Raw genomic sequence first — 23,809 nt, forward strand, 5'->3', positions numbered from 1 at the left:
TTCTAGTTTATGAGAAACTGATTGCTACGAGCTGCTGTTATGAGAAACTCATGGAAGTACAGCAATTTTAGATGCTCTCATCTTTGCTTCTTGCCAGGGCCTCAAAAATATCTGGGTGCGATTAGATTGTCTTTAGATGGTAAAAATCCTAAACAACAACGAGCCTTAGTCATGACACTTGAGAAATATTTTGAGTAATTATATATATATATATATATATATATATATATATATATATATATATATATATATATATATATTATAAGGTCCCGGTTGTTAATTATGATATCCTATATAGAAAATAAACAAGAAGCTCATTCTTTAGCTGGTTGCACATAACTGAGTTCAAGGCACATACTTATCATTGTGCTATTTTACAAGGCTTCTCGATATGGTTGCACATAACTGAGTTCAAGGCACACACTTATCATTGTGTACCATTTTGTATTTGTATACATGCCTTCAAGGATCAAAATTTTGTTCTTGGGCTTTTATCATGTTAGTGGTTTTTCCATCATGTGTCTAAACACATGTCGTGGCTTTTATCTTAATGCCTATTGTTCGAGTTTAATGCGTATTAAACTGGCATAGACCTGCACAAATTAATAAACATCAGATTGTACCAGAACATACTGTCCTAGCGGATCTTGGAATAAAAATTTTACTGTAGTAAGTAAAACTCTGTTGCTTGGAAGCATAGGGCCTTCATACATCATTCTCCATAGTTGACAACTAAATATCATAAACAGAAGATCAAGTTATGTTAAGGATATATTATATATTATATATATATAGGAGAATTTGGTTCAGTATAGTCATTGATGATGTAGATGTTACCAATTCCGGAATCCTAATCTCTAGTTATGATTCAATTAAGCATATGAGAATGATGTTGCCTTAAGTCCTTCTAGGCTTCATGCGACAGTTGACTCCTGTTAACATTAGATATTCCACCAAGACAACTTTTCTGTTAAAAGTTAGCCCAAAGCATTAAAAAAAAGTGTTATAACCACTTTCAGCTGGAATTCTTGTATGGAAATTGGGAAGGAATCTATCTGGGCAAAATAATTGAATATTTACTTCACGATATATTTAGTTTGTCATCTAAGGCATCTATGTTTAGGTTCAGCATTCCAGTTCAGCTATTAAGATGAAAAGTTGGGGAACAGGAAGTGTAGAGTGGAGAAAAGAAGAAAACAGTTGAACCATTAAATGAACAAAGCTAGATAATATCACTGACCATGAGGAAACAATGGATAGAATTCTCTTTTGGATCCTTTTGTCTTTTTTATATCATAGGGAGTCGTGATGATTACTCAAGCCCATTTAAATGATGAAAAAAGGACTGGGAACACTCCATTAAAAATGTACTAGTTACAATAAGTTGAGGTAAAAAAAATGCAAATTCGTTTTTTTTTTTTTACTAAATGCAGTAGGGAAAAGAAAATCTTGGAGCTTTTTTTTTTTTTTGGAAACTTGTTATTTATGTAGATTCTTATTTGACATATGCTCTGACCAACTATCTTTTCTTGGTCTTCATGGTGTCCTTTTCATTTAAAAGGATGAGGGAAAGTAATTTGCGTTTCTTTGATCCTTGGCACTTGATATATCAATATTTTGATATGTGGCTAAGAAATTTTCTTTGGCACATTTCTTTTTGCTTCTTCAAGTTTTCCATTTAGCATGTCTGTAATGTGAATATCTGGAAAATGTAAATGCAGGTCGATCCGTATTTGTTACCTCAAGCTGCATTTCCATCGGGAGGGTTGTCTTTCAAGAACGAGAGTAGGGTCAGGTAGACCAAAGGAATGCATGTCATTGTTCACAATTCTAATGATGGTGGCTTCGGTAATGACAATACGTTGTTCGATACTTCTATATCCTAGTAATCAACTTTCTTAAATTTCTATTTACTTAACCATTTCAAGGTGCATAATTTCACGCAAGATAGTCAATTGAACTACGAAAACATTTGTGGCATAATTACTTGTACCCAAGACCATAAAACACATCTTAGAATCATAACCAACATTAAGAGCAGTAAACCTAAACCATCTATTTTTTGGTTTACCAGTTATTTTTAAATTATTATTATTTATCTATTAGATTTTGTAATCTTTATAATTGGATAAGATATATATAATATAACTAATTGCATTCTGATGAAATATATTGGTCAATACAAAAAAAGTCTCCTAATTACTTATCATAGACCTTATAAATAGATTATTACAGTATCTCTCTCAACTCTTTTTTCTAAACCAAAAATCTAGGTGGTTCTATGAAAAAATAGAAAGAGAGAAGAATGATCTAGTTCCTCTTTATAGATTGACAGCGATTTAGAATCTAAAGACGATGTTTTTGCAGGATCAAATAGAGATCTTTTGGGATGATACCAAAATGTACCCATCGTTAAATCATATCTAAGTATTTGATTTCAATCATGACATAAAAGATTATTTTCACATTTAATTCAGCATATTATAGTTTTTATGTTTATAGTTACAACACGATATTATCTTTACCAGTTATTTTTAAATTATTATTTACCTGAAAAAAATGAGACATCATATTTCACTCTATTTATGCCTTTATGTACAATGTCAACTAACTAGGGTGAAAAAAAAATCGGTTTTAGCTCTTATTTGATTAATTATTATGTGCAACCCAAATTGATACAATATCAAAAATATTATAATAGTTTATTTATATCAGAATTAGTTGAGCCATTACATTATTTTCATTTGGTTTATTTGTAGTATTTTTTAACAATATTTATAATATTTTTATTGAGATATAAAAATATCGTAAACATCATTGAAAAATACTATAAGTGACATTATATTATGTCTCTTTGATTATTATTATTATTATATGCAGATTATTATGATACTCTATTTTTTTGGCTTATAGTTGGTTTGGTTGAATCTATTTGGATCAAAATAGATTTTATAATAAAAATATTATAATAAGTTAATTTTTTATTTCTATTTAGATGATATTATTCTTAAACTATTATACATATGTATCTGAATCCAGTAAAATATATCAAATAGCTTCTAATATGTTTTGATACCATTTAACTCATTTACAATATTTTTGTTATGGTGATCAAAATAATATAATAAATCAAAACATTGTAATGGACTAGAAAAGTACTGTGCTTTTTTATGAACAGTTTGGTATTTTTTTGAATCAGAATACTATTTGAAAAAAATCAGAGCATTTCGAAAAAAAATTAAAATAATAATTTGTTTTTAGAAAAATCGTCCAAACTTAGATGTTTTATATATGAAATGAGTTGGCACTTGGGACAGAGATGCCACATACATAGTTTACGTGTGGAAGCCGCTGCGAGACGATCAACCAAATCTCTTCCCAAACTTGTTGGCGGCTGCAATTAAAACATTCCTCACGCAAACCGAGTACGTACCCTGGAAGAGCAACACCATATTAAGGCGTACCTGGTTATAGATAACAGGAGCCCGATTAGTGCGCCGAGCATTCCATCGATTCCTTATTCTTCGCCTGATTCGTTGGTGTAGGAGATTATGTAGGTGTTAAAAGTGCATAGATTGATGAGAACCAGGAGCAGGATTAAGAGGAAGAAGCAAAAGATCTGATCAAGCAATCAAGAGGAGGGAGCTCCATTAATGGCGGGAGAAGGCATCGTCGTAGAAGCGACTATCAGTAGCACCACCGAGTCGCTGCTATCTAGCAGGGTGTCGTATGCACGTTGCCTCTCTCGCGCTGACGATGAGCTTAAGAGCTTCCGGTTCTGCCTCAGGTGGATGTGCGTTGACCAGTCCAACGCTAAGCACGCAGTGGTCTCCTGGTCCATTTTCCTTCTTCTGAGCGTATTCGTCCCCATTGCCTCCCACTTCGTCTTTTCCTGTGCCCCCACCCGTCGTGCTTATGATGTGGTGGTTCAACTCTCTCTCATCTCCGCCTCTAGTCTCTCATATCTTTGTCTCTCCGCCTTCGTCCGTCGCTATGGCCTTCGTCGTTTCCTCTTTCTCGACAAGTTGGTCGGAGCTAGCGAGCGGGTACGGGAGGGCTACATGGATCAGCTCAATCGCTCGTTCCGCTTGCTCTCCGTATTTGTGATGCCGTGCTTTGTTGGAGAAGTGACTTATAAGATATGGTGGTATTCGTCGGGATCGGAACGGGTGCCGTTCAAGGTAGCGGGAAGCGTTGTGGTGGGCGACGTAGTGGCGTGCGCCTTAGAGCTAGCGAGCTGGATTTACAGGATATCACTGTTCCTCTTCGTGTGCGTTCTTTTCCGGCTGATGTGCCACCTGCAGATCCTGAGGCTGCAGGACTTCGCTTCGGTGTTCAGGGAAGGGGGGCCGGAGTCGGATGTGGCGTCGGTGCTCGGGGAACACCTGAGGATCCGGCGGCAGCTCAGGATCATCAGCCACCGGTACCGGTCGTTCATCTTGTCCTGCCTCCTGCTGGTCACCGCCAGCCAGCTCGCGACGCTGCTTCTCACCACCCGTCCCCGGGCGGTGGTCAACCTCAACAACGCCGGCGAGCTCGCTGTAAGTGCCAAGGCTTGTCCTCCTCATCATTGACCGTCGTCGCGTTACCGTCGCAGCTACAACCGCAGTATGTGCTCATAGCAATTCCTTCTGTAGTTGTGCTCCATCGGTCTTGTGACCGGACTACTGATATGCCTTCGTAGCGCTGCCAAGATCACACACAAGGCGCAGGCAATAACCAGCCAAGCTGCGACATGGCACGCTTGCGCCACCGTCGAGTCCTTTGACGCCGAGCCTGAGACGTCATTTCCGCCAAACTGCAGCTCCGGCGACGAGTCTGATGACGACGATGACAAGGATGGGGACGTCTTGGATGTCAGAAAGATGATGCCTTCCAACATTAACACCATCTCCTTTCAAAAAAGACAGGCATTGGGTAAGAATACTCATCTCGATCATATGTCTATATCTCATTCTGATGGTGTTCTTCTTGCTGGATTCAGTGACATACTTGGAGAACAACAGGGCAGGGATCTCGGTGTTCGGCTTCGTCGTCGACAGGGCGTGGCTTCATGCCTTGTTCATGATCGAATTCTCTCTAGTAATGTGGTTGCTGGGGAAAACAGTGGGGATCTCCTAGTTCTACTTGCTTAAGAGAGATGCTGCTGCCGTAACACACACACACATACATACAATATATATATATATATATATATATATATTCCCACTTCCTTGTGCATAAGGGACGATTCATTCAAACATGTTTCTACTACTAGTTTGGGAGAGCAGTGGAGCTCTGCGTCAGACATATGATGAATGTTCCTTCTTCCTCTAGCTATTTTTTTCCCTTTCTATTTAACTCTATAGTAAGCGGCATATTCCCTTAATGTATGTTATTAAATTTTGCAGATATTTACAGTGCTAGCGTTTTACGATCACAAGCTCTTTCTCAAATGGCGATGGATGGAAGGATCACTTGTTCTTTTTGTCTTCCTTGTAGATTAGAATTTGCGCTTATATTCGGCAGAATCTATTTCTTTTCCATGTGTTGATGAACTACTCCTTGTTTCAAGCCCAGGAGTAAATCTCATATTATTATGATTTTAATTTATCTTTGTTATTGTTGTGCTTGTATCTGTTGACCGGTTTGACGGAGACTAGAACAATTAAAAGAAGGCACGAGCTCTGTGGGACCCACCTGGGGTCTACCATCAAGCCATTTACGAGGCGGGTAGATATATGAGTGTAAAATACGCGTAGAAGAATTTCTTGAAATAATTTGGCAACGGTGTCCGGCGACCGGCCATATATGTTTTCCTAGCTTCCTTTGGTCCGTACACCACCGCTTTCCGATCATCGCCTCTACCCTTCCTGCTGCTCCCGTTCCCCTGCGATGGGCGGCTCGTCGGCGGGAGTGCTGGTGCCGTCGGTGTCGAAGGCGGACGAGATGGGGGCTTCGGTCACGCCGCTGGCGGTTTCGTCATCGGAGACCACGGACGTGGCCGGGGCTCCGGCCGCAGAGGGGGAGACGGTACCGGACGGATCTCGGGACGGCGCGGCGGTGGAGGCGGAAGCCGAGCGCGACAGGGACCTGCTCTGCCCCATCTGCATGGGGGTTATCAAGGATGCCTTCTTGACGGCCTGCGGCCACTGCTTCTGTTACATGTGCATCGTCACCCACCTCAATAATAAGAGCGATTGCCCCTGCTGCGGAAATTACCTCACCAAGAGTCACCTCTACCCCAATTTCCTCCTCAATAAGGTTACCGTCCCATCTTAATTATATTTAGTTGTCTAGAATCCCGCTTGAAGCTGCCATTTTGTTTCATTGATTGTCACAATTAGTTAATCTATCCCATTGTTTGAGGAACAATCAATTGTTTCCTAGATTTTTATTTGCTTTACCTTCAATCATTTCTATAATAGGGTCGAATTCGTGTCTAGATTTAGCTACAGGGGTCCCTCCACCTTCGGTTTCAATTTGTGTTATGGTTATATGAGCGTCAAATGAAAACCACATATATAAGGATCAATTGTTGGTTGTTTCAACGGTTCATAGACTTGCTCTACGTAGTTATGTTCTTATTAGGTCAGAGTGGGAAAATGAAACGACTCAACCATTCAGCAGCCTTCAGTGTGTAATTTTATAATTTCTTAAAAGTATCCGAAGATGAGCTTGAATGGCATGATAAAATTATATTTTCCACCATTCTGTAAGTAACTGTGGCAAGGAACCAAGCCAAGATCATCTGCACTTTTGATTGGTTGATTTGTAGTCCTACATATCATAACCCCATTTGTGAAGTTGGGTTTATAATTTTCATTACAACACGAAGCTAGTTCTTTGCAAAAGTAAGACAATATTTAATAAATAGGGGTATTTTCTTTTGAAGATAGTGGATGTCGAAAACTTTTTGCTGAAATGTTGGCTGTAATTTTGATAGTTGGAAAAATGTGAGAAGGCTTTACACAATTTCGAACTGTTCAACTGGTGAAATTTCTTGTTGAATTGGTGACAATTTTACAGAAAACTGACCAACACATCTGGTTTAACCAGGTATTCCATTATCCCATGTATCCTCTAATTAGAGTAACCATTTATCATGACGTTCTGTCTAAACATGCATCGGGTAGATAATTTAACAAGCATACACCCATCCGCTATTATACCATTTCTTTAGAACAGATTAATTAGGAAGAGGATGGAAGGCATAACACCTGTAATTCTAGGATTTATTCCTCTTTTTCTTTCATGGGAAAACAAACGAGCCTTAAAGGCATACTTTGTGTTTGGCTGCTTTTGGTTCATCAATGTACTAAACAGCTAGCTTGTTCGAGAGGTGTAAGGTTGGAGCTGCATAACTGCTACATGTTATTGTTAGTTAAAGCCATTGCATTTCCTACATAATGACCAAGTGACCACTTAGAACCTTATCCAATAATATAATATTTAGCCAAATCAAGATTCAGATGATCAATTACCATGCATGCAGATAATGTCATAACAATTTGCTCCATCTTTATCCATCTATATACACTGGGACTGATTCACAGAAGAAACCTACTATTTAAACAAAAGAACATGATGGATGAATGTATTTGGCTATGTTTCTCAATTATCTCTAAGGCACATGCTTAATTAGATAATTTAATCCTTTTTGAAATTTAATTGCTAGAAGAAGCATGTCATGCATATACCATTTTCTAAAAACTAGTCTATTCATCTGATTAGTAAAAACAAAAGGCTACACACTATGTAACCCACAATAAGGAGTATAGGCAATTTCACAATTATCTGGTTAAAATACTTGAGGTTCTGCTATCTCCAATTAAAAGACTACTTGTTCTTTAGATTCCTTTTCTGTAACTAAGAATGTTGATACCAAGACTACATTGTTTTTGGGATTTTTCACATCATGATCCTGATGGAGACATAAAAAGTATATGAATGTAGTGGTCAAATAACATAGAAGATCCTAGGCAAGGGATCCAACTGATGTAATGTTCTACCTAGGCTAGAAGCCTAGAACTTTGGCAATTTTGCTAACATGAAATGCCTTGACAATTTTGAGTGAGCTATAGATATAAATCTTGTCAAATTACATTATGCTCGGAAAGTTCTCATTACAAAATGCTTTGACTCTATGCAAGGAACATGAACATGGCGAAAATTTGGGAGATGTGCAATGACACAAATGATCATTATATCTGCTCTTAGCAATATATAACTTTATAAAATCACCCCAAAAAATTATTTACTGATTATAAATTGATAGTTTAGATTTCGACATGCATGAATTCATGCAATTGTATGTCAGTAAATTTGTTGACACGTGGTCATAACCTATGCTTCTGAAGCTCATTTATCAGCTATGCTGTTGCCCAGATTCTTTGGTAGTTGCCAATAACAACTGTGGCTGAAATGACTAAATGGCATCAAATGATCCTTTGTACTTACTTATTGGTTGGCTTAACCATTGGTAAGCTTGGAATGCTGTTATTATAGTATGTGTTTCACACTTAGTAGTTGCTCTGTCATGTTCCTTAGTTTATCATATGCCAGTGTAGACAGCGAGACATGTTCCTCAGTTTATCATATGATAAATTTCATCCGTATTTTTGAGCGACATACAAATCTAATGAATGCATAGAGCAATTTTATTTTAAAATAAATGTCTTGAGTATCTTCATCCAGTATTTATGCTTGCTTTATATCATGTCGTTCAGCTGCCAATATCATGGTAAAGCTTATTATTATATTTGTTCTTTAAACACGCAGCTCTTGAAAAAGCAATGTGTCCGTCAAATTGCAAAATCAGCATCACCTATTGAGCATCTTCGTGTGGCATTGAAACAGGTCAATTTTTTTCTCCACTAAATATTACATGTTATGTCAATGCCTACTAAATAGTAACCATCATGCAGATGTTTCCATGCATAATTTGGTTAGTTATTGAATAATTGCTGATTTATCTATTTGTATTATTTAATATTTGTTTATGTTCATCATCATATATGAGTATTTCTTTGTTTTGTTTTTCAGACCTAAAATTTTCTCAGTTATGCTGTATTATTAAGGTTTCAGCATGATATAATTCGCCAAATTTTCTTATAACCTTTTAGTAGAATGAGGTCACTTTACTCTATTTTGGTGATTATTTGTTTTTAGCTTTATAATAACCTTGTTGTTTAATTTCAGATAAACGATCACACATATGTATCAGTGCATGTCTAGGTATCACAGAAAATTATACGATCCAGCTCATATTTTTATATTATTGAAAGGTTTATTGTTCGGCAAAATTGATGGATTAAATGAGATTTGATAAATGTTTATTAGTCTGCAAAATTTTGAAACTATTTCTGATGGAGTTTTTGTATCTCATTCTCTCCTACAGCTGAAGTTGTCTATATGTAATAGGGCTGTCCAATATATTTCCTTCATTAGTCAAATAATTGATCTAATTCTCCACTACTTGAAAGTATCATCAATTTTTGAAGGCCCTATATATTATCACTCCTGTCTTTTTGTTGATCAACTCCATTTTTTGTTGGTTAAATGGTTTTGTATGGCTTTTGAGCAACTCAAGTATTAGTCCTTCTTCATTTGCTATCTTTTCATTGTCTTCTCAATGATGTGTATTGTGTGTGTGTTTGTGTTAACAGGGAGCATCAATTTGCTTCTTGTTCATTTTTCTTCTAAAATCCAAATTAATCTTCAAAATACCATTATAAATTTGAAAATATCTAACTAAAAATCGATGAAGATGTCTTCAACTTCCAGGACATAAAGATTACATCAATGGCTCCTAATAAAGTCTTTGTTAATTTACTAGGATTATGTACCAACTGGATGCAAATGTTTAAGACAAGGATGGCATAAAATGTAACAAAATTTTGTTGGAAATAATCACTTCTAGAAAACTTTTGCTTTTACTAAATTTCAATTCCTCCGTCTTGGCTTATTGTTCTGAAATAATGAGACCATTCCATTATTAGTTCATGTACCTTTACGTCTGCATTTTCACCACACTTGGAGTCTAAGCTGTTGGACACTTGCCTAGCACTCTGTCTTTTCACTTGGTATGTTTTTTTTGTAATTTTTGTCAAGGTAGATCTTGGATATTTACAGAAATGAGACATCATAGGTTTCTATATTTCATTTAGTTAAATTAAGATGTTGATTGATTTAAAAGTGTAAATTATAAGAGATAAGTAGTAGAAACAAGGGGTAATATTCGAAATCAAGTAGTAAAATTTCATGCATTAAAGGATGTTGTCTAGAAAGTCAGGTGGAACACTTGCTGGTCCTCACTTCCATCTGCCACATGTTTTGGTTGATGAGATCAGTAGTCTAGATTGGATACTTTGATCTTGCTTGACATGAATTGGGTCAAGGAATACTCTTTCTTCACTTCGTCAAGTGAAAATATGTTTGCATTTGGCTGATAGTTTTCCCTCTCTGATGAAAAGAAAGTAGAGAATACAGCAGAAGACAGGCAAGGTAAGAAGTCTGTGTTATTGGTGTGCACTATAACCTGCGCAGATAATTGATTTCTAATGCATAAATAACTTACAGGTTCTGTGCCACTGCTTATATTATGATAAAAGGCATTTAAGCACCTTAATGATCCTAGGCACTGCCCTGTGGAGCACTTCTCGAGACATTAATTCTTAGCTTTTATCATCCATAGAACATTCACAATGATACATTTCTTTTTCTTGGCAAGTAATTGCTTGATTATTAAGCTGTCGGAACATATTCCTAATTAACCATATAACAATTTAATATAAATGTCAACTTATTTGAATTGGAATCTTGAGCAGCTGTGAAAATGCAGTTGATCATCCCATCAGTTTAGTAGCATCAGAAACTGTGACTAAATTACCTTTTTACCTATCAAATCTTTCAACATTTTTTTTCCTTCTTTTTGTTAGGTTTGATAACTTTAGGACTTCATATTCTGGTAAGTGATTGCCGAACAAGGTGTGATTTTTTTTTTTTTCAGATTGACATTGTGCATTAAGCTTCCATGAGAGGCTTCTGAAACCATATTTACTAACATCACAATTTGGTTGGTACTGGTATGCATCACAACTCATTGTGTGAATTTTGAATAGACATCATATGTTATACATATGCTCATTTTCTGTAGACTCTTACTAATAAGCAACCTGTTTTTTCTTGGAGGATGTTTTGATCATTTTGCAATCCTGTGATGTAGAATTCATAGGTACATCTTGTTAGTTATTGCAATTGTCCTGTTAATATTACAGGAATTTTGCTGCTCATGAAAGTGATATAACATCCTCATAGGCTGTTGTCTTTCTACTTAGATGGTTCTTCTTCTAAACAGGGATGTGAAATGTCAGTTAAGGAGCTAGATGGTCTGTTGTCTCTTCTCAGTGAGAAAAAGCGGAGAATGGAGCAACAAGAGGCTGAGATGAATATGCAAATTTTGCTTGACTTTTTACACAGTCTTAGGAAAAAAAAGCTGGAAGAGCTGAATGAGGTGGATCATATTAACGTGTTTTGTTCTTGTTATGAAGACTTTTTGTACTTCCATTAGTATAGTTTTTTCTTATAAAAAACTAGCTCAAACAAATTTATTTTGATTGGATGAATTGTCTTTCATGTTTGTATAACAACTAAATTATCTCAATGTGAACAAATCCTTATAGAAGCATGTCGGCATATTTCAGGTTCAAACTGACATGCAATTCATCAAAGATGATATAAATGCAGTAGAGAAACACAGAACAGAACTGTACAGGGTGAGAGAGAGGTACTCTGTCAAATTGCGCATGCTTTTCGATGATCCAATTCCAACAAAATTGTGGTCTCCCACTGCTGACCAGCATAACAGCATACTTATCTCGAATTCTCGAAATTCTCGAAGCTCTCTTGTCAGGACAGGCTCTGATAATTTACAGATTAGGAGTAATGATGTGACAGCTCAACTAAACCATCAAGAGCACCAAAGAAAAGATGCTTTTAGTGGTTCTGAAACAAGTTCCCTTATTCAATCAGGAAGAGTCATAGCAAGAAAGAGAAAAATTCAAGCACAGGTTAGTGTGCTAAGTTGATAAATTTTATTGGAAATTGTCAACATCTTAGACCAGGTTGCTGGTTTTGAATCTCCTTTGAGGGTTCTCGATGATTCTTCTAGTTGGAACTCTCCTTGTGCACATGAATCGAGGGTTCTCGATAATTTCTCAGTAGTTAGAGACTACTACTTTTATATTTATATTGTATTTCATAACTATTTGATAAATGCACTTGTATTTTATGTAGCTTATTGTTGTACCAGTTTATCACTCACAATTATAATTTATTTGATAAGAAGTGAAAATGTGTCTTCATTTGGCATACTTGATCTTTCATTTTTTACCTCAAATTTTTGTTTTTCTTAATTGTTAATGTGTTCTGATTCTTTTTCACACTTACTAGTAGCAGTCCATAGACAGTCATAATCTTGATAAAAGCATTAGCATGACTCATCATTTGTGTTAATCACTGCCATAATAAGACATTCTATTGACAATGATCCTTTTCAATCCATCTACAAAGGTGCTAACCTTCAAGGATTGACTTACCGAATCGTACCGCCCGGTACGGGCGGTACGTACCGGTCCGATAGGTGACCGGTACGCGGACCGCCCGCTACCGGGCGGTACACCCAAAAACCCTAATATCGGGCGGTAACGGTCGAAATTTCGACCGTTACCGCCCGGTACCACTCGGTAACGGTCGATTTCGACCGGTACCACTCGGTAACGGTCGAAATCGATCGTTACCACACTGTAGCAGTGCTACAGTGCTCCAATGGTCAAATTGACCGTTGGAGCCCTTTCTCCTCCTATTTAAACCAATCTTCTCTCCCCTATTTCATTATACTCTCTTAAACTCTCTCTCAAACTTTTCTTTTCTCTCCTAAACTCTATAAAATAACGATTTGTGAATTCAATTTAGGCTAATTTGGAAAGATCAAGAGGAAGAACTTTCTAATCAAGAGGTATGTATTCGTTTTCTTTAATTAGAGAGTAATTAAGATATTTAAGATTATGGTTAGTGTTTTTCATGCATAGTAAATATTGAATAATATTTATCATAGTAAAATAAGTTTAATTAAATTTTAACTAGTATATGTCCATTATAACATGCGGCTAAAATTACGATGTGCTGAGTTGGATAAGGAGCTAGAGGAACCAGATATTGATCCCATTGACCTCCAATTCTACAACGAAGATTCAGAGCCAATGTTAGATTGGGTTGAAGCAGCAGAGAACCAAGAGGATCCTCTACTTGATGAGGTGGGAGATCCTCAGCGTCCTTCGCGTTTTATCACCGAGGCAATAGAAGAAGAAGAAGAAGCACAACCCCAACAGGTGGAAAATCCCCCTCGATTACAACATGGTATGAGTCAAACTGCTCGAGGAACTACCGATACCCAACGGTCACACTCGTCCGCCCAACGTGCAAAGGCAAAGGGGAAGGCAGTAGCATCAGTTGCATCGTTGGAAAGAATCGAGTCGCCCTCGTTGGAAAGAATCGAGTCGGGCGACGAGACACCTTCACAATCACATTCTCTTTCTCGCTCGGTCCAGAGACATGATAGCAACACGGACAGCAGTGCCTCAACAGATGATGGCGGTGATACCGGGCAGTCGTTGGTCTCGTCTGCACAACTTGAGGGTGGTGAATGGACCGAGGAGCAATATTTTACACATGCCACTCAAGATTCAGATCATGGAACTCGACAAGGTACTGGTCAAGTTTATGCGCGGAAAGGAAAGGAGAAGGGGAAGGCAGTGGATGAATATGAACAAATGCGACAGAGCATACATGATATAGACACAGAAAGAGACTCATCGTATTCACAGCAATCGTATTATGGAGAATCATATGGGCAACAACAGTATGGTGATAGTTGGTCATCCTTCTCTGAGCAACAGCATGATACAGAACAACATCAATATATGCCTCAAGAACTGCCTCGAACAAATATGATTCATGACGATCAATCTACGATCAGCATCACATTGATGCATCAATGGCATACGGTGTATCAATACACTATGTCATGGGATCAATTTCATGATTGGGTCCAACAAACGTATCATATTGATATGTATCGGATCGAGGACCCTGATCCACCACCCGTGGAGGCCCGTCGTTCGTTTTGGTGGTAGAATTAACAATCAGGTATATCTAGATATATGATTATTTAATTCATTTGAATTTTAGAGTTTATATTGTAACAAAATAGTCTAACAATTCAACTAATTTTTCTGTAGATATTTCAATCTATAACGAGCTGAAATACGAATCTCGAACAAGACTACCTCAAAGCCCGAAAAAGATATGTGATGCTATTCTTATCTAATTTACATTGATTTTGTCAAACTTATACTATTACTATATTTATTTGTAACTTGAAAACCTTATCCTAACTTTTTTTTTTATTTTCAGGTATTTTCGGAGGGTTAAATCGGCGAAATCGGGTGTACCGCTCGGTACACCTCGGTATACCGGTCGGTACACCCGTACCGTACCGTACCGAGCGTGGGTCGAAATGCCGGTACGGTACGGTACGGCGAACCTTGCTAACCTTCTCTTTTGTCTCCAAAAACATATAGAACCATTAAGTATCTTTTATGATGCCTTTTTATGACTAATCTTTTTAGCAAATATTATAACTATTACAATGAATGAGGATCCCAGCATCTCCAATCTATTTGATTTTGCATAGGTGAAATCAAGGTTTCTAATACCATCCGGTACAGTGTGGTATGGGTGGTGCAAACTGAATGGTTTGAGCAAGGTATAAGCTGTACCACACTGTATGGGCTTGAATCCGAAAACATAGTTATTCTTTTTAATCTTTCAGTTTTTCTAGGTTTTTTTGAAACTTGATATGTACTGACATACTTACACACGATACAATAGTATAGGTCTGGTTCCAAAATTAAAAAACAAAGGGTGAAACTATGGTTTTTCCCATGAGAATTTAATTCGATTAAGGCTGAAACCGAACAAGGATAATGCTTTAATATGAGCTGATCCCATGGATTGAGATTAGTTGTAAATATAAAAGAGCCAAGCATTTGTTCTGAAAAGTTGAGAAAATCATATAGATGACTAATTTGAAGGTGTTATCTAGCTTAACTGTTAAAGACTTTGACAATATATCGCAAGGTCCTAAGCTCAAATCCCGCCTTTGTCACTTACCCTCTGCAAAAAAAAAGAAAAGAAAAAAGTAATTACTAAGAAGAAATAGGACAATGAAGAATCAAGAGAAAGAAATTCTCCAACATACACATAAAGTTTATATCATTGAGATGAGAATGTTCAGGTGGTTGTGTAGAATTACTAGGAAGGATAGAAAAGCAATTTGAATAATTAAAATGAGGGAAAATTATTTAATATGATATCGACATGTGTTAAAGAGGCGGTCTTGTAGTTTGAAGGTATGAGATAATTTATATTATTGATATGAGGAGATGTAGAGGGAGACATAAGAAGATCTTACTATAAATTATAAATATTTATTTAAATATTCTTAATTTAACTAAGGAGGTTACTTTTTACAAAGCTCAATGATGGCAAGAGATACATACAGTCGACTCCTAATAGCCAATATATTACAAATTGTTATTGTTTTTATTGTTCCATAACATCATCTTTAAAAGTTCAATATATTTCTCAAACCTGTAACCAGTAAAACATGTGTAGCTAGAAACAACATCTACATCTTGCAAAATTTGATTCCTAAGGATTTAACAATGGTCCTAGTCCAACTTTTACCTAAACTAGGACACTTGGAGAACAATAGAACTGAGATTGGACTCTTATTTGTCCATTTAGAGTGGCCCCTAAAAATAAGGATAAGCTATGAAAGTCATCCCAACCTATACCCAAGTCTTTTCAAGCTTTTTGCAATCAAATTCCTCTTAAGACCCTACTTGAATCCATCATTTGTTACATATGCTCTTGCATCATTTGTCACTGTAATGAGCGCTTGCTTCAACAAACTGACTCTAAGAGCTTCATATGAAATAAATGATGCTCTACCATTCAGATAATGAAATTGTGAAGAGTGGATTTTGTTTATGGTCTAAATATAAAAAATTCTCTTTTGTGTCAGTGTTGATTGGGCAGAAATATTTTCCTAATACCGGATAAAAAATAATGCTTTTCCTTTAACATAACATTTGTTTTAGTTCCCTGGTTGCTAGGTTAGCATCAAGTATGAATCAAGTTAATCTGGCTCCTGGATTTATTAGCAAAAGGGATCCCTGAACTTAATTGTAATGAGTTCTCTTTTTTGTATGTTTTGGCCAAGGTTATAAATGCCAGTCGGACTGGGTAAGTACCCATTATTTTCTGGCCCAATCAAATACTGGTATAGGATCAGTAAGCTTGATACTGGTACAATGCTTATTTTCATTATTTTATTCAATGATACCAAGCAGTACAAGTTAGCACACTGCTCTGTCTATCTGTACTGTATTAGTCTGATAAATTTTTGAAACAGGAGTTGGATTGGCATTTAAAAGTTAAAACCTCAGTTTTATTTCCTCAACATGTTAGGTCCATAGTTATAACACCTGCATAATATCATTTGCTTTTTTAATGTCACAAAAAGTTTGAAAAGATTATAGTTATGTAAAACTATTTGTTTCATCTTTCCTATTTACTAAAATCTCTTTGTGAACATTATATCTAACGTTTTTTCTTTTAATCTGCAGTTTAAAGAGCTTCAAGAATGTTACTTACAAAAGCGGCGTCTTGGAGCTAGTCAATCACATCATCCAAAAGAAAAAGTAAATGCCAAAGTCAGAGAAGGCTATCATGTGGGTCTTGAGGACTTTCAGTCTATACTAACTACATTTACTAAATACAGGTTATAGAAACAATCCTTGGTAAATGATCAATGTTCTATAAGTTAGTACTCATCGCAATGATGAACTTGTTATCAAAATATAACTCTTTATGTTATTATTTTTCTTTTGTGGGTTTTGTTTCGTTTTTGATGCAAATGTTTGTGTTGACTCAGTCGGTTGCGTGTTATTGCGGAACTTAGACATGGAGATCTATTTCATTCAGCAAATATTGTGTCAAGGTATGTAAGGCATAAATGTTGATCTTATTATCTTTTGTTTATTCCTAACATGACTTGATCCATACCATATGATACATGGATGCTTGAACCCTTTGAATGTAGATTTTAATTTCCAAGAAAGAGCTGAACCTTGTTGTCATTGCCGTCTTTGTCATTGTTGTTGCTCTCCTTTTTTTTGTGCTTTCTGTCTGCCCATCTTCTAAAATTAAGTTAATGCAGATGATCTTTGGCAAGTTGGTGAAAATGCTAAAAAATGAATCTTACAACCTATTTATGTCAGAAGTTTTAATTTTACCATACAAATGTATATAGGAGATTGATGTCCTCTCTTTCTAAAGTGGATTACATGCCACCCTTCTTTAATTAAATCTGAAGCAGCAAATTTGATTGCACATATACATAATCCTTCTCTACTCTCATATTTAAGAGACAAAAGGTTGCTAGAACACCCATGAATTACTTAATATATGAAAATATAAAGATCTAGAACTGAATTAATGTCAACAAAAGTGACCAGTCAGCTCTGCTGAAGATGGACTTTCTCATTCTCCCCTTGTACTCGTATGAGGTTGTACTTCTTATACAGTTGTTTGATTCATTCTTGATATATGATCTGAAGCATCCCCTTACAAATTTTTTTTGATACAGCATCGAATTTGATTGTGATGATGAGTATTTTGCCACTGCTGGTGTTTCCAAGCGAATTAAAGTATTTGAATTTTCCACTGTAAGTTATATCAAGTACTTCTGCCTTTAAAATGCTTTGACCTTGTAAATGCTTAATTTTGATCAATTATAGTTCATTTTGTTATATGCAGGTTTTGAATCAGCCATCAGAGGTAAATTGCCCTGTTGTAGAATTGGCCACTCGGTCCAAACTTAGTTGCTTGAGTTGGAACAAGTATTCAAAAAACGTTATTGCAAGTAGTGATTACGAAGGGATAGTAACTGTTTGGGATGTAACCACTCGCCAGGTGCTATGTCGATTCACTATAGAAAATTTCTGAACTGTGATACAGTAATAGTAAATGATTTATACCTTGTGGTGGAGCTAGGAAAAAATCTTATGAGTTCTTTTTCTTTTTTCCCAGAGCATAATGGAATATGAAGAACATGAAAAAAGAGCATGGAGTGTTGATTTTTCACGGACAGAACCATCGATGTTAGTTTCTGGTAGTGATGATTGCAAGGTAACTTCTAACCCAGTAAAACTATTTTACCAACAGAATTGCTTCAAAAGAATTACTAATATAATATTTTTTAGCACTTAATGATTCTCTTTCATTTTCTTTGTTGGCACTCATTCTCAACTAAGTATAGCCTTTCATATGCTGTTTACCATTTCTTAAGATGATCCCTTTATCTGAACCTCTAGTTTAGAATTATTGTTTTCAGATATGAAGTTGTAATGAACATTCATTGGAAACTGTTTGTGATGTCGATAGATATGGAAAACCGATAATTTACTTCAAGTTTTTGCAATCTTTAAATTCATCATATTACATTGTTGTTCAGCTGTTCGAATTGTCTGTCAGACATTACATTGTCTGAATCAGTTGTCATTTGATATGCCTGAATCTACAGTTGAAACTGGAAAGAACGATTTATCTCCTGTTGATCAATGTTCACAGGACTGGGATTGATTCTAGAATTGGTCAGATTGTTCTGATGGATCAGATTCAGTGAAAATTTAATTTCAAAGTGAAACTAAAAGTTAAAATACCAAATTTGAAGTAAATAATGAGTTAATTGTTTTAATTTCTGTATATATCACAAAAATAAAAAAAAGGTCCTCACATGCAGTAACATGAGCCTGTGATCTCTCTCGCACACCCCTCCTCGCGCTGATCTCTCTCTCTCATAAGTGTAGGCAATGTAGTAGTGGGGATGGACAAGCGTACCCTCCTATCCTCTTTTCTCGTTCTTCCTCCTCACCGCTTCTCTCTTCCACCATCCTTCGATTGTTTCCAGCAAGTGTAGCAAGACACCAAAATCAACGAGCTTTCTCTGTTCTTTTTGTTCTTGTGTCTACCTTTTCCTGCTTTAGTAGTAATAACATATTTGCGAGTCACCAAAATAGTCTGAACTGGCAGATTTTGTTATGCATTGGTCAGCCTATTTTTTGCAGTAAGGCCAAAAAATTAGTCAACATTAGGTGACCTTGGCACATCTTGACACAGATCAGCCAGATTGGATTGTGATAAGATGATGGGGTCATTTATTGCATATGCATGAAATGAACTTCCACAGGAAATTTAGACTTTTGCTTTCAAGTTATTGCATTGGCTGGAAATTTTGATCTTCAGATGCTTGGAATGAGTTTTATGCCCTGTTATAACATTATATCAGATCATCCATGTGCCTGTTTTATATAATTGTATTTTGGTTAACCGAATTTGATGAGAAGAGGCATTAAATAGATGACAATGACAATGGTGATCATGATGATAATGATGGTCGTCGGTTTTCACTTGCATTGTGTCAATTGAGCTATAGAACTTTGCATGCTATCCTGCAATATGTGTTTGGATTTACTTAGTAAGCACATGCTAATTAGTTCAACCTGAGTTTATGAGAGAAAATGAATGGGATAGTGGGGTTGCATCATACACATTATCCTTGTCACAAGTGTGTTCTCTATTATGTTATGTTTGGTTGTTGTTACATTTTGATGTATTGGCACTATGCATCATATTAAAAGTTGTTTCCTGATTTTGATAAATTTATGTTGAGTTTATGGATGTTTTATCTTCATATGCACACCAGTTAATTTGAGCTCATCATGATGATTAATTAACAGAAAATTAATTGGACATCAGGGTAGTGACTTCATTAGGTACTTTATATCAAGATGGTGTTTTGGGTGTATTCACCATATTGTCTTGATGACATCCTTCATGTGTTCCATTTTTCTTGTGACAACTAGGTCAAGGTGTGGTCCACAAAGCAAGAAGCCAGTGTTATCAATATTGACATGAAAGCAAATATATGTTGTGTCAAATATAATCCTGGATCTAGCGTTCATGTTGCAGTATGTTTTCAATCACCCTTGTTTACCTTTTTCAGCTTGTTGTCATTTCATTTTATGAATACTCTTTTCCAGGTTGGTTCTGCTGATCATAAAATTCACTATTTTGATTTGAGAAACACTAGTTCTCCACTCTGTGTCTTCAAGGGGCATTGGAAAGCAGTATCATATGTGAAGTTCTTGTCCACAAATGAGCTTGCATCTGCATCAACAGACAGTACATTGCGATTATGGGATGTAAATGGCACATGTCCAGTATGTTGATATGTTCTACTGTCATTATCCTTTATCTCGTAGCTTATTTAAATTCATAATATTGTATCCAAGGATTTAAATCTTGATATGATACCTGTTTCAGTAATCTACCATACTTGTATAGTATGTCAGAACTCAGAAGGGTATGCTGACTTGTATTGTCTGGTATCACCCAAAAAGAAGAAAAAGAATACCAAGGAGTACCAGATCATATGGCTCGATGCCAGTCCTTTGTCGGACAAGTACATACGTACTGATATTTGAAACCAGACTATTAACTTTGATAGTATACTTCTTCAGTTTTTGGTTCATAATTTATTGTTATCTGATAATCATTGGAGTTGCGAGTAGTCTTTTTGATTCTTACATCTCCAAGCCATAAACATTTATAAGAATATTTCTTTTGTATTTATGAACTCCTAGGTTATACACTGTGATGTATGTTAGATAAGATGTTTCCATTACATCAGTCTTCTATCTTTGATGGACTTGTCCCTTTCAGAATTTCATTCAATAGGAATGACATTTCTAAAGACCAAGGACTGCAATTTTGACCGAAATGGTATAGTACAACCAATATTTACTGGTCTGGCTGCTACTCGGTTCACGGACCAGCTACAAACCAGTAGTACAAGGTGTACCACCCAGTACAGCCTTGGTATGGGTGGTAACAGTCGAAGTTGAAATTTGACTCTTATACTGTTCCTTATGATAACCTTGATCATTATGCATGCAATTTGTTGATAATTATCTTTCATATGTTCTATGATCCATCTCTCAAGTAACCGTCATGATTTTATAGGCCTCCTCTAATATGTGTGTATATATTCTTCCATATAAATCTATGAAGCTGCTTTTATGTTGTTTGCTTGGCTGAATGCTTCCTGGTTTCCTGAAATAATGATTTTGAGAGAACATGGATCAGTACCTGCCTAATGACTTTTGTCCTCTATTTAATGATTCATTCAGGTGCGCACTTTTGTAGGACACACAAATGAGAAAAATTTTGTGGGCTTGACAGTGAACCACGAGTACATTGCTTGTGGCAGTGAGACAAACGAGGTTTGTGTGTACCATAAGGTGAGCCAAACTGGCTATGCTGGTTTTGACTGTCCAAACATAGTCCCAATGTTCCCTACACAATCGTTAGTCTGGTCCTTTTCACTCTGCTGCATCTGTCCTTTGCCATCAGATCTAAAAAACCAACACTTATAATTGCAGGCTATCTTGACACCAGCCGCACGACACAAACTTGGATCCTTGGATTTTGATGATGCGGAAGATGATGCTGGTTTGTATTTTATTAGTGCTGTTTGTTGGAAGAGTGACAGTCCTACAATGTTGGCAGCCAATAGCCAGGGGACCATCAAAGTTCTTGTATTAGCAGCTTAGCCACAGATGATAAAAGATGCTGAAAGTTTCAACAATGCCTTTGGCAGATATCTGTGTATTCACTCCTAGGTTAGGTTCTCTCTTCCCAGTTTTCTCCAGTGATCCTACTTGGTCTTCAAAATGGTTTTACGACCGTTGGTACATGCCTCGGCTTAAGTTTTCTTTATACATTATTTGCAGATTTGTACATAAGTATAATAGGTGGAAATGCAGTAATCACAGTTGATTATTTTTCTTCTTCTTCTTCTTTTTTTTTTTTTCCAAAAAATGCTAAAAAATGCTGTGGGAACTTGTAAGGATGACCTTTCATAGATTGGGTCTTACAAATCTAAATCAATGAGTTAAAAGCATCGGTGCTGTGCTTTGCCTTGTGGAGATTAGATGTCTTTGCAATGGAAGGTTTGTTATGTTACATGTTTTATGAGCTTGGGGCTTTAAATTTGTAGGAGGTTTTTACATTTGTAAATTTGTAGGTAGACAGGGAGAATTGTAGTATGTTCACATATGTATTGCTTTAAATTTGTAAAAGAAAAAAAGAAAAAAAATCATTTAATTTATGTAGTCTTGGTGACACGAGGAAACAAATGCATTGTGGTGTCTTGGTGAGTAAGATGAATCAATTGGTCCCCTTGTTATAAGAAGACATCCATTCATATATCCATATCATGCATTGTAGTTCATTTGGCCTTTTTTATGTACCTCAGCTACATGTTGGTGACTACATGCCAAATTGCCATTGGATTAATCTTCTTCCACCACTACAATCACAACACGTGAAAGCATAGATCGAGCAAGTTCAACATATGCGAATTATATTGCCGTGATGTCCACGCATCTATTTTTTTACTTTCTCACGCGACGAACTACTCGAATAGATCTCCTATAACATGATACATTGAGAGAAACTTGTGCAACATCGCTCACAATCTTCTTGTGGACTTCCATGTGGAGTTTGTGACGTTGAGCTGCGAGATTGTAGTGTGCAGCGAGGGCAAAGTCCATGCATGATCCGGTGAACGGCGGTGCGCCGAAGCTTCCGAGACCTAAAGCGAGTTCACGCGCTCTTGGTCGTCCTGGCTAACTCCGACGCACCGGCCCTCGGCTTGCTCTTGCTCTTGCTCTCGGCCGCCTCCTCTTTCCATGGCCACGGCATCATGGAGTATGCCTGCAAGTCGTTCGCGCACACAGCGAAGCCTGACCTGTTCATGTGGAACACCATGATCCGCTGCGCCGCTCGCAGGCCGCGTCCCTCTTCCCGTTCAAGGCGTGCGCCAAGCTGTCGTCGGCGACCTGATCAACCTGCACGACCTGAACAACGCCGGGTGCGTGAAGCTCGGGTCCGAGTCGGATGCCTAGTTAAGGAAGGCTCTGATCAACCTGCACGCCCGCTGCGGGGATTTGGCAATCGCCATGGTTCTCTTTGAAGTGGAACCAACTTATCTCTTGTGATCAGTGTGATTTTTCTTCTAATTTAAAGCCCCTACATCATGTATTCTAAGTGGAACTATAGTCATGTTTGGGGGGTAAGTAAGAGGATAAGCTCACTCTAGTTTCCTCGTAGATTAATGATCTTGAAGCCAAGGAGGGTTGGTTGGGTGGGTGGGTGTCTTTGAGGCTGAGGAATCTCAACTCTCCTGTGCTCATAATCAATATTCAAGCTTTTGCTTATACGGACGAATTTTAGAAGTTGGGCTTTAGCTAATCAAATGGATCACTGACGATGATCGAAATACCAAGCATTATCAAAATCTGATTTTTATTAGAAGAATTAATTGTATCCCATGTCTTAAACTTAATAATAATGAATTAATGGTTGACCAATGTGAGATCACCGAGGCCTTTGTTGACCAATGTGAGATCACCAAGCTAGTGATTCCCTTGTCAAATTTTTTTTGAAGGCAAGAAGCTTGGGATGCTATTCCTTGGGATATGAAAAAACGTTCGTCCTAGTGCTTTCACAATTGAGTTTTACATGAGTGGCTGGAATACTATTACTGATTAGCTTACTGATTGAGCTAACACCAACT

The 23,809-nt window shown here is 36.9% G+C and overlaps 2 protein-coding genes across 10 annotated transcripts; both read left to right on the forward strand.

The window, feature by feature from the left end:
* The first annotated feature begins 3,653 nt into the window (after positions 1-3,653).
* On the forward strand, positions 3,654-5,121 carry LOC103972887 (uncharacterized). Its single transcript, XM_009387270.2, has 3 exons — positions 3,654-4,541; positions 4,638-4,917; positions 4,985-5,121. The coding sequence occupies exons 1-3, from the start codon at positions 3,654-3,656 to the stop codon at positions 5,119-5,121; spliced, it is 1,305 nt and encodes a 434-aa protein (XP_009385545.2).
* A 642-nt stretch (positions 5,122-5,763) lies between these two features.
* On the forward strand, positions 5,764-22,011 carry LOC135582566 (E3 ubiquitin-protein ligase COP1-like). 9 transcript variants are annotated; one of them, XM_065121360.1, is made up of 14 exons: positions 5,772-6,243; positions 8,761-8,838; positions 11,339-11,494; positions 11,685-11,767; positions 11,882-12,050; positions 16,734-16,888; positions 17,042-17,107; positions 17,756-17,834; positions 17,926-18,081; positions 18,199-18,297; positions 20,034-20,138; positions 20,211-20,390; positions 21,360-21,470; positions 21,612-22,011. In XM_065121360.1, the coding sequence occupies exons 1-14, from the start codon at positions 5,875-5,877 to the stop codon at positions 21,780-21,782; spliced, it is 1,977 nt and encodes a 658-aa protein (XP_064977432.1). In that variant the 5' UTR covers positions 5,772-5,874; the 3' UTR covers positions 21,783-22,011. The 9 variants fall into 9 exon arrangements, 8 of the variants coding, with proteins under 8 accessions (XP_064977433.1, XP_064977431.1, XP_064977432.1 ...); XR_010489385.1 differs by having other exon boundaries at positions 11,685-12,050; positions 21,376-21,470; positions 21,612-21,750; XM_065121363.1 differs by lacking the exon at positions 11,339-11,494.
* The last annotated feature ends 1,798 nt before the right edge of the window (positions 22,012-23,809 follow it).

This window comes from Musa acuminata, chromosome BXJ2-8, assembly GCF_036884655.1.
Source record: "Musa acuminata AAA Group cultivar baxijiao chromosome BXJ2-8, Cavendish_Baxijiao_AAA, whole genome shotgun sequence".
Lineage (NCBI taxonomy): Eukaryota > Viridiplantae > Streptophyta > Magnoliopsida > Zingiberales > Musaceae > Musa > Musa acuminata.

Coding starts and splice junctions, on each gene's coding strand:
- LOC103972887 (XM_009387270.2), top strand. CDS start 3,654: ATGGCGGGAGAAGGCATCGTCGTAGAAGCGACTATCAGTAGCACCACC. Junction 4,542..4,637: donor ACAACGCCGGCGAGCTCGCT/GTAAGTGCCAAG, acceptor TTCCTTCTGTAG/TTGTGCTCCATCGGTCTTGT. Junction 4,918..4,984: donor TCAAAAAAGACAGGCATTGG/GTAAGAATACTC, acceptor TGCTGGATTCAG/TGACATACTTGGAGAACAAC.
- LOC135582566 (XM_065121358.1), top strand. CDS start 5,875: ATGGGCGGCTCGTCGGCGGGAGTGCTGGTGCCGTCGGTGTCGAAGGCG. Junction 16,889..17,041: donor ACTACATTTACTAAATACAG/GTTATAGAAACA, acceptor GTGTTGACTCAG/TCGGTTGCGTGTTATTGCGG. Junction 20,391..21,359: donor ATGTAAATGGCACATGTCCA/GTATGTTGATAT, acceptor TGATTCATTCAG/GTGCGCACTTTTGTAGGACA.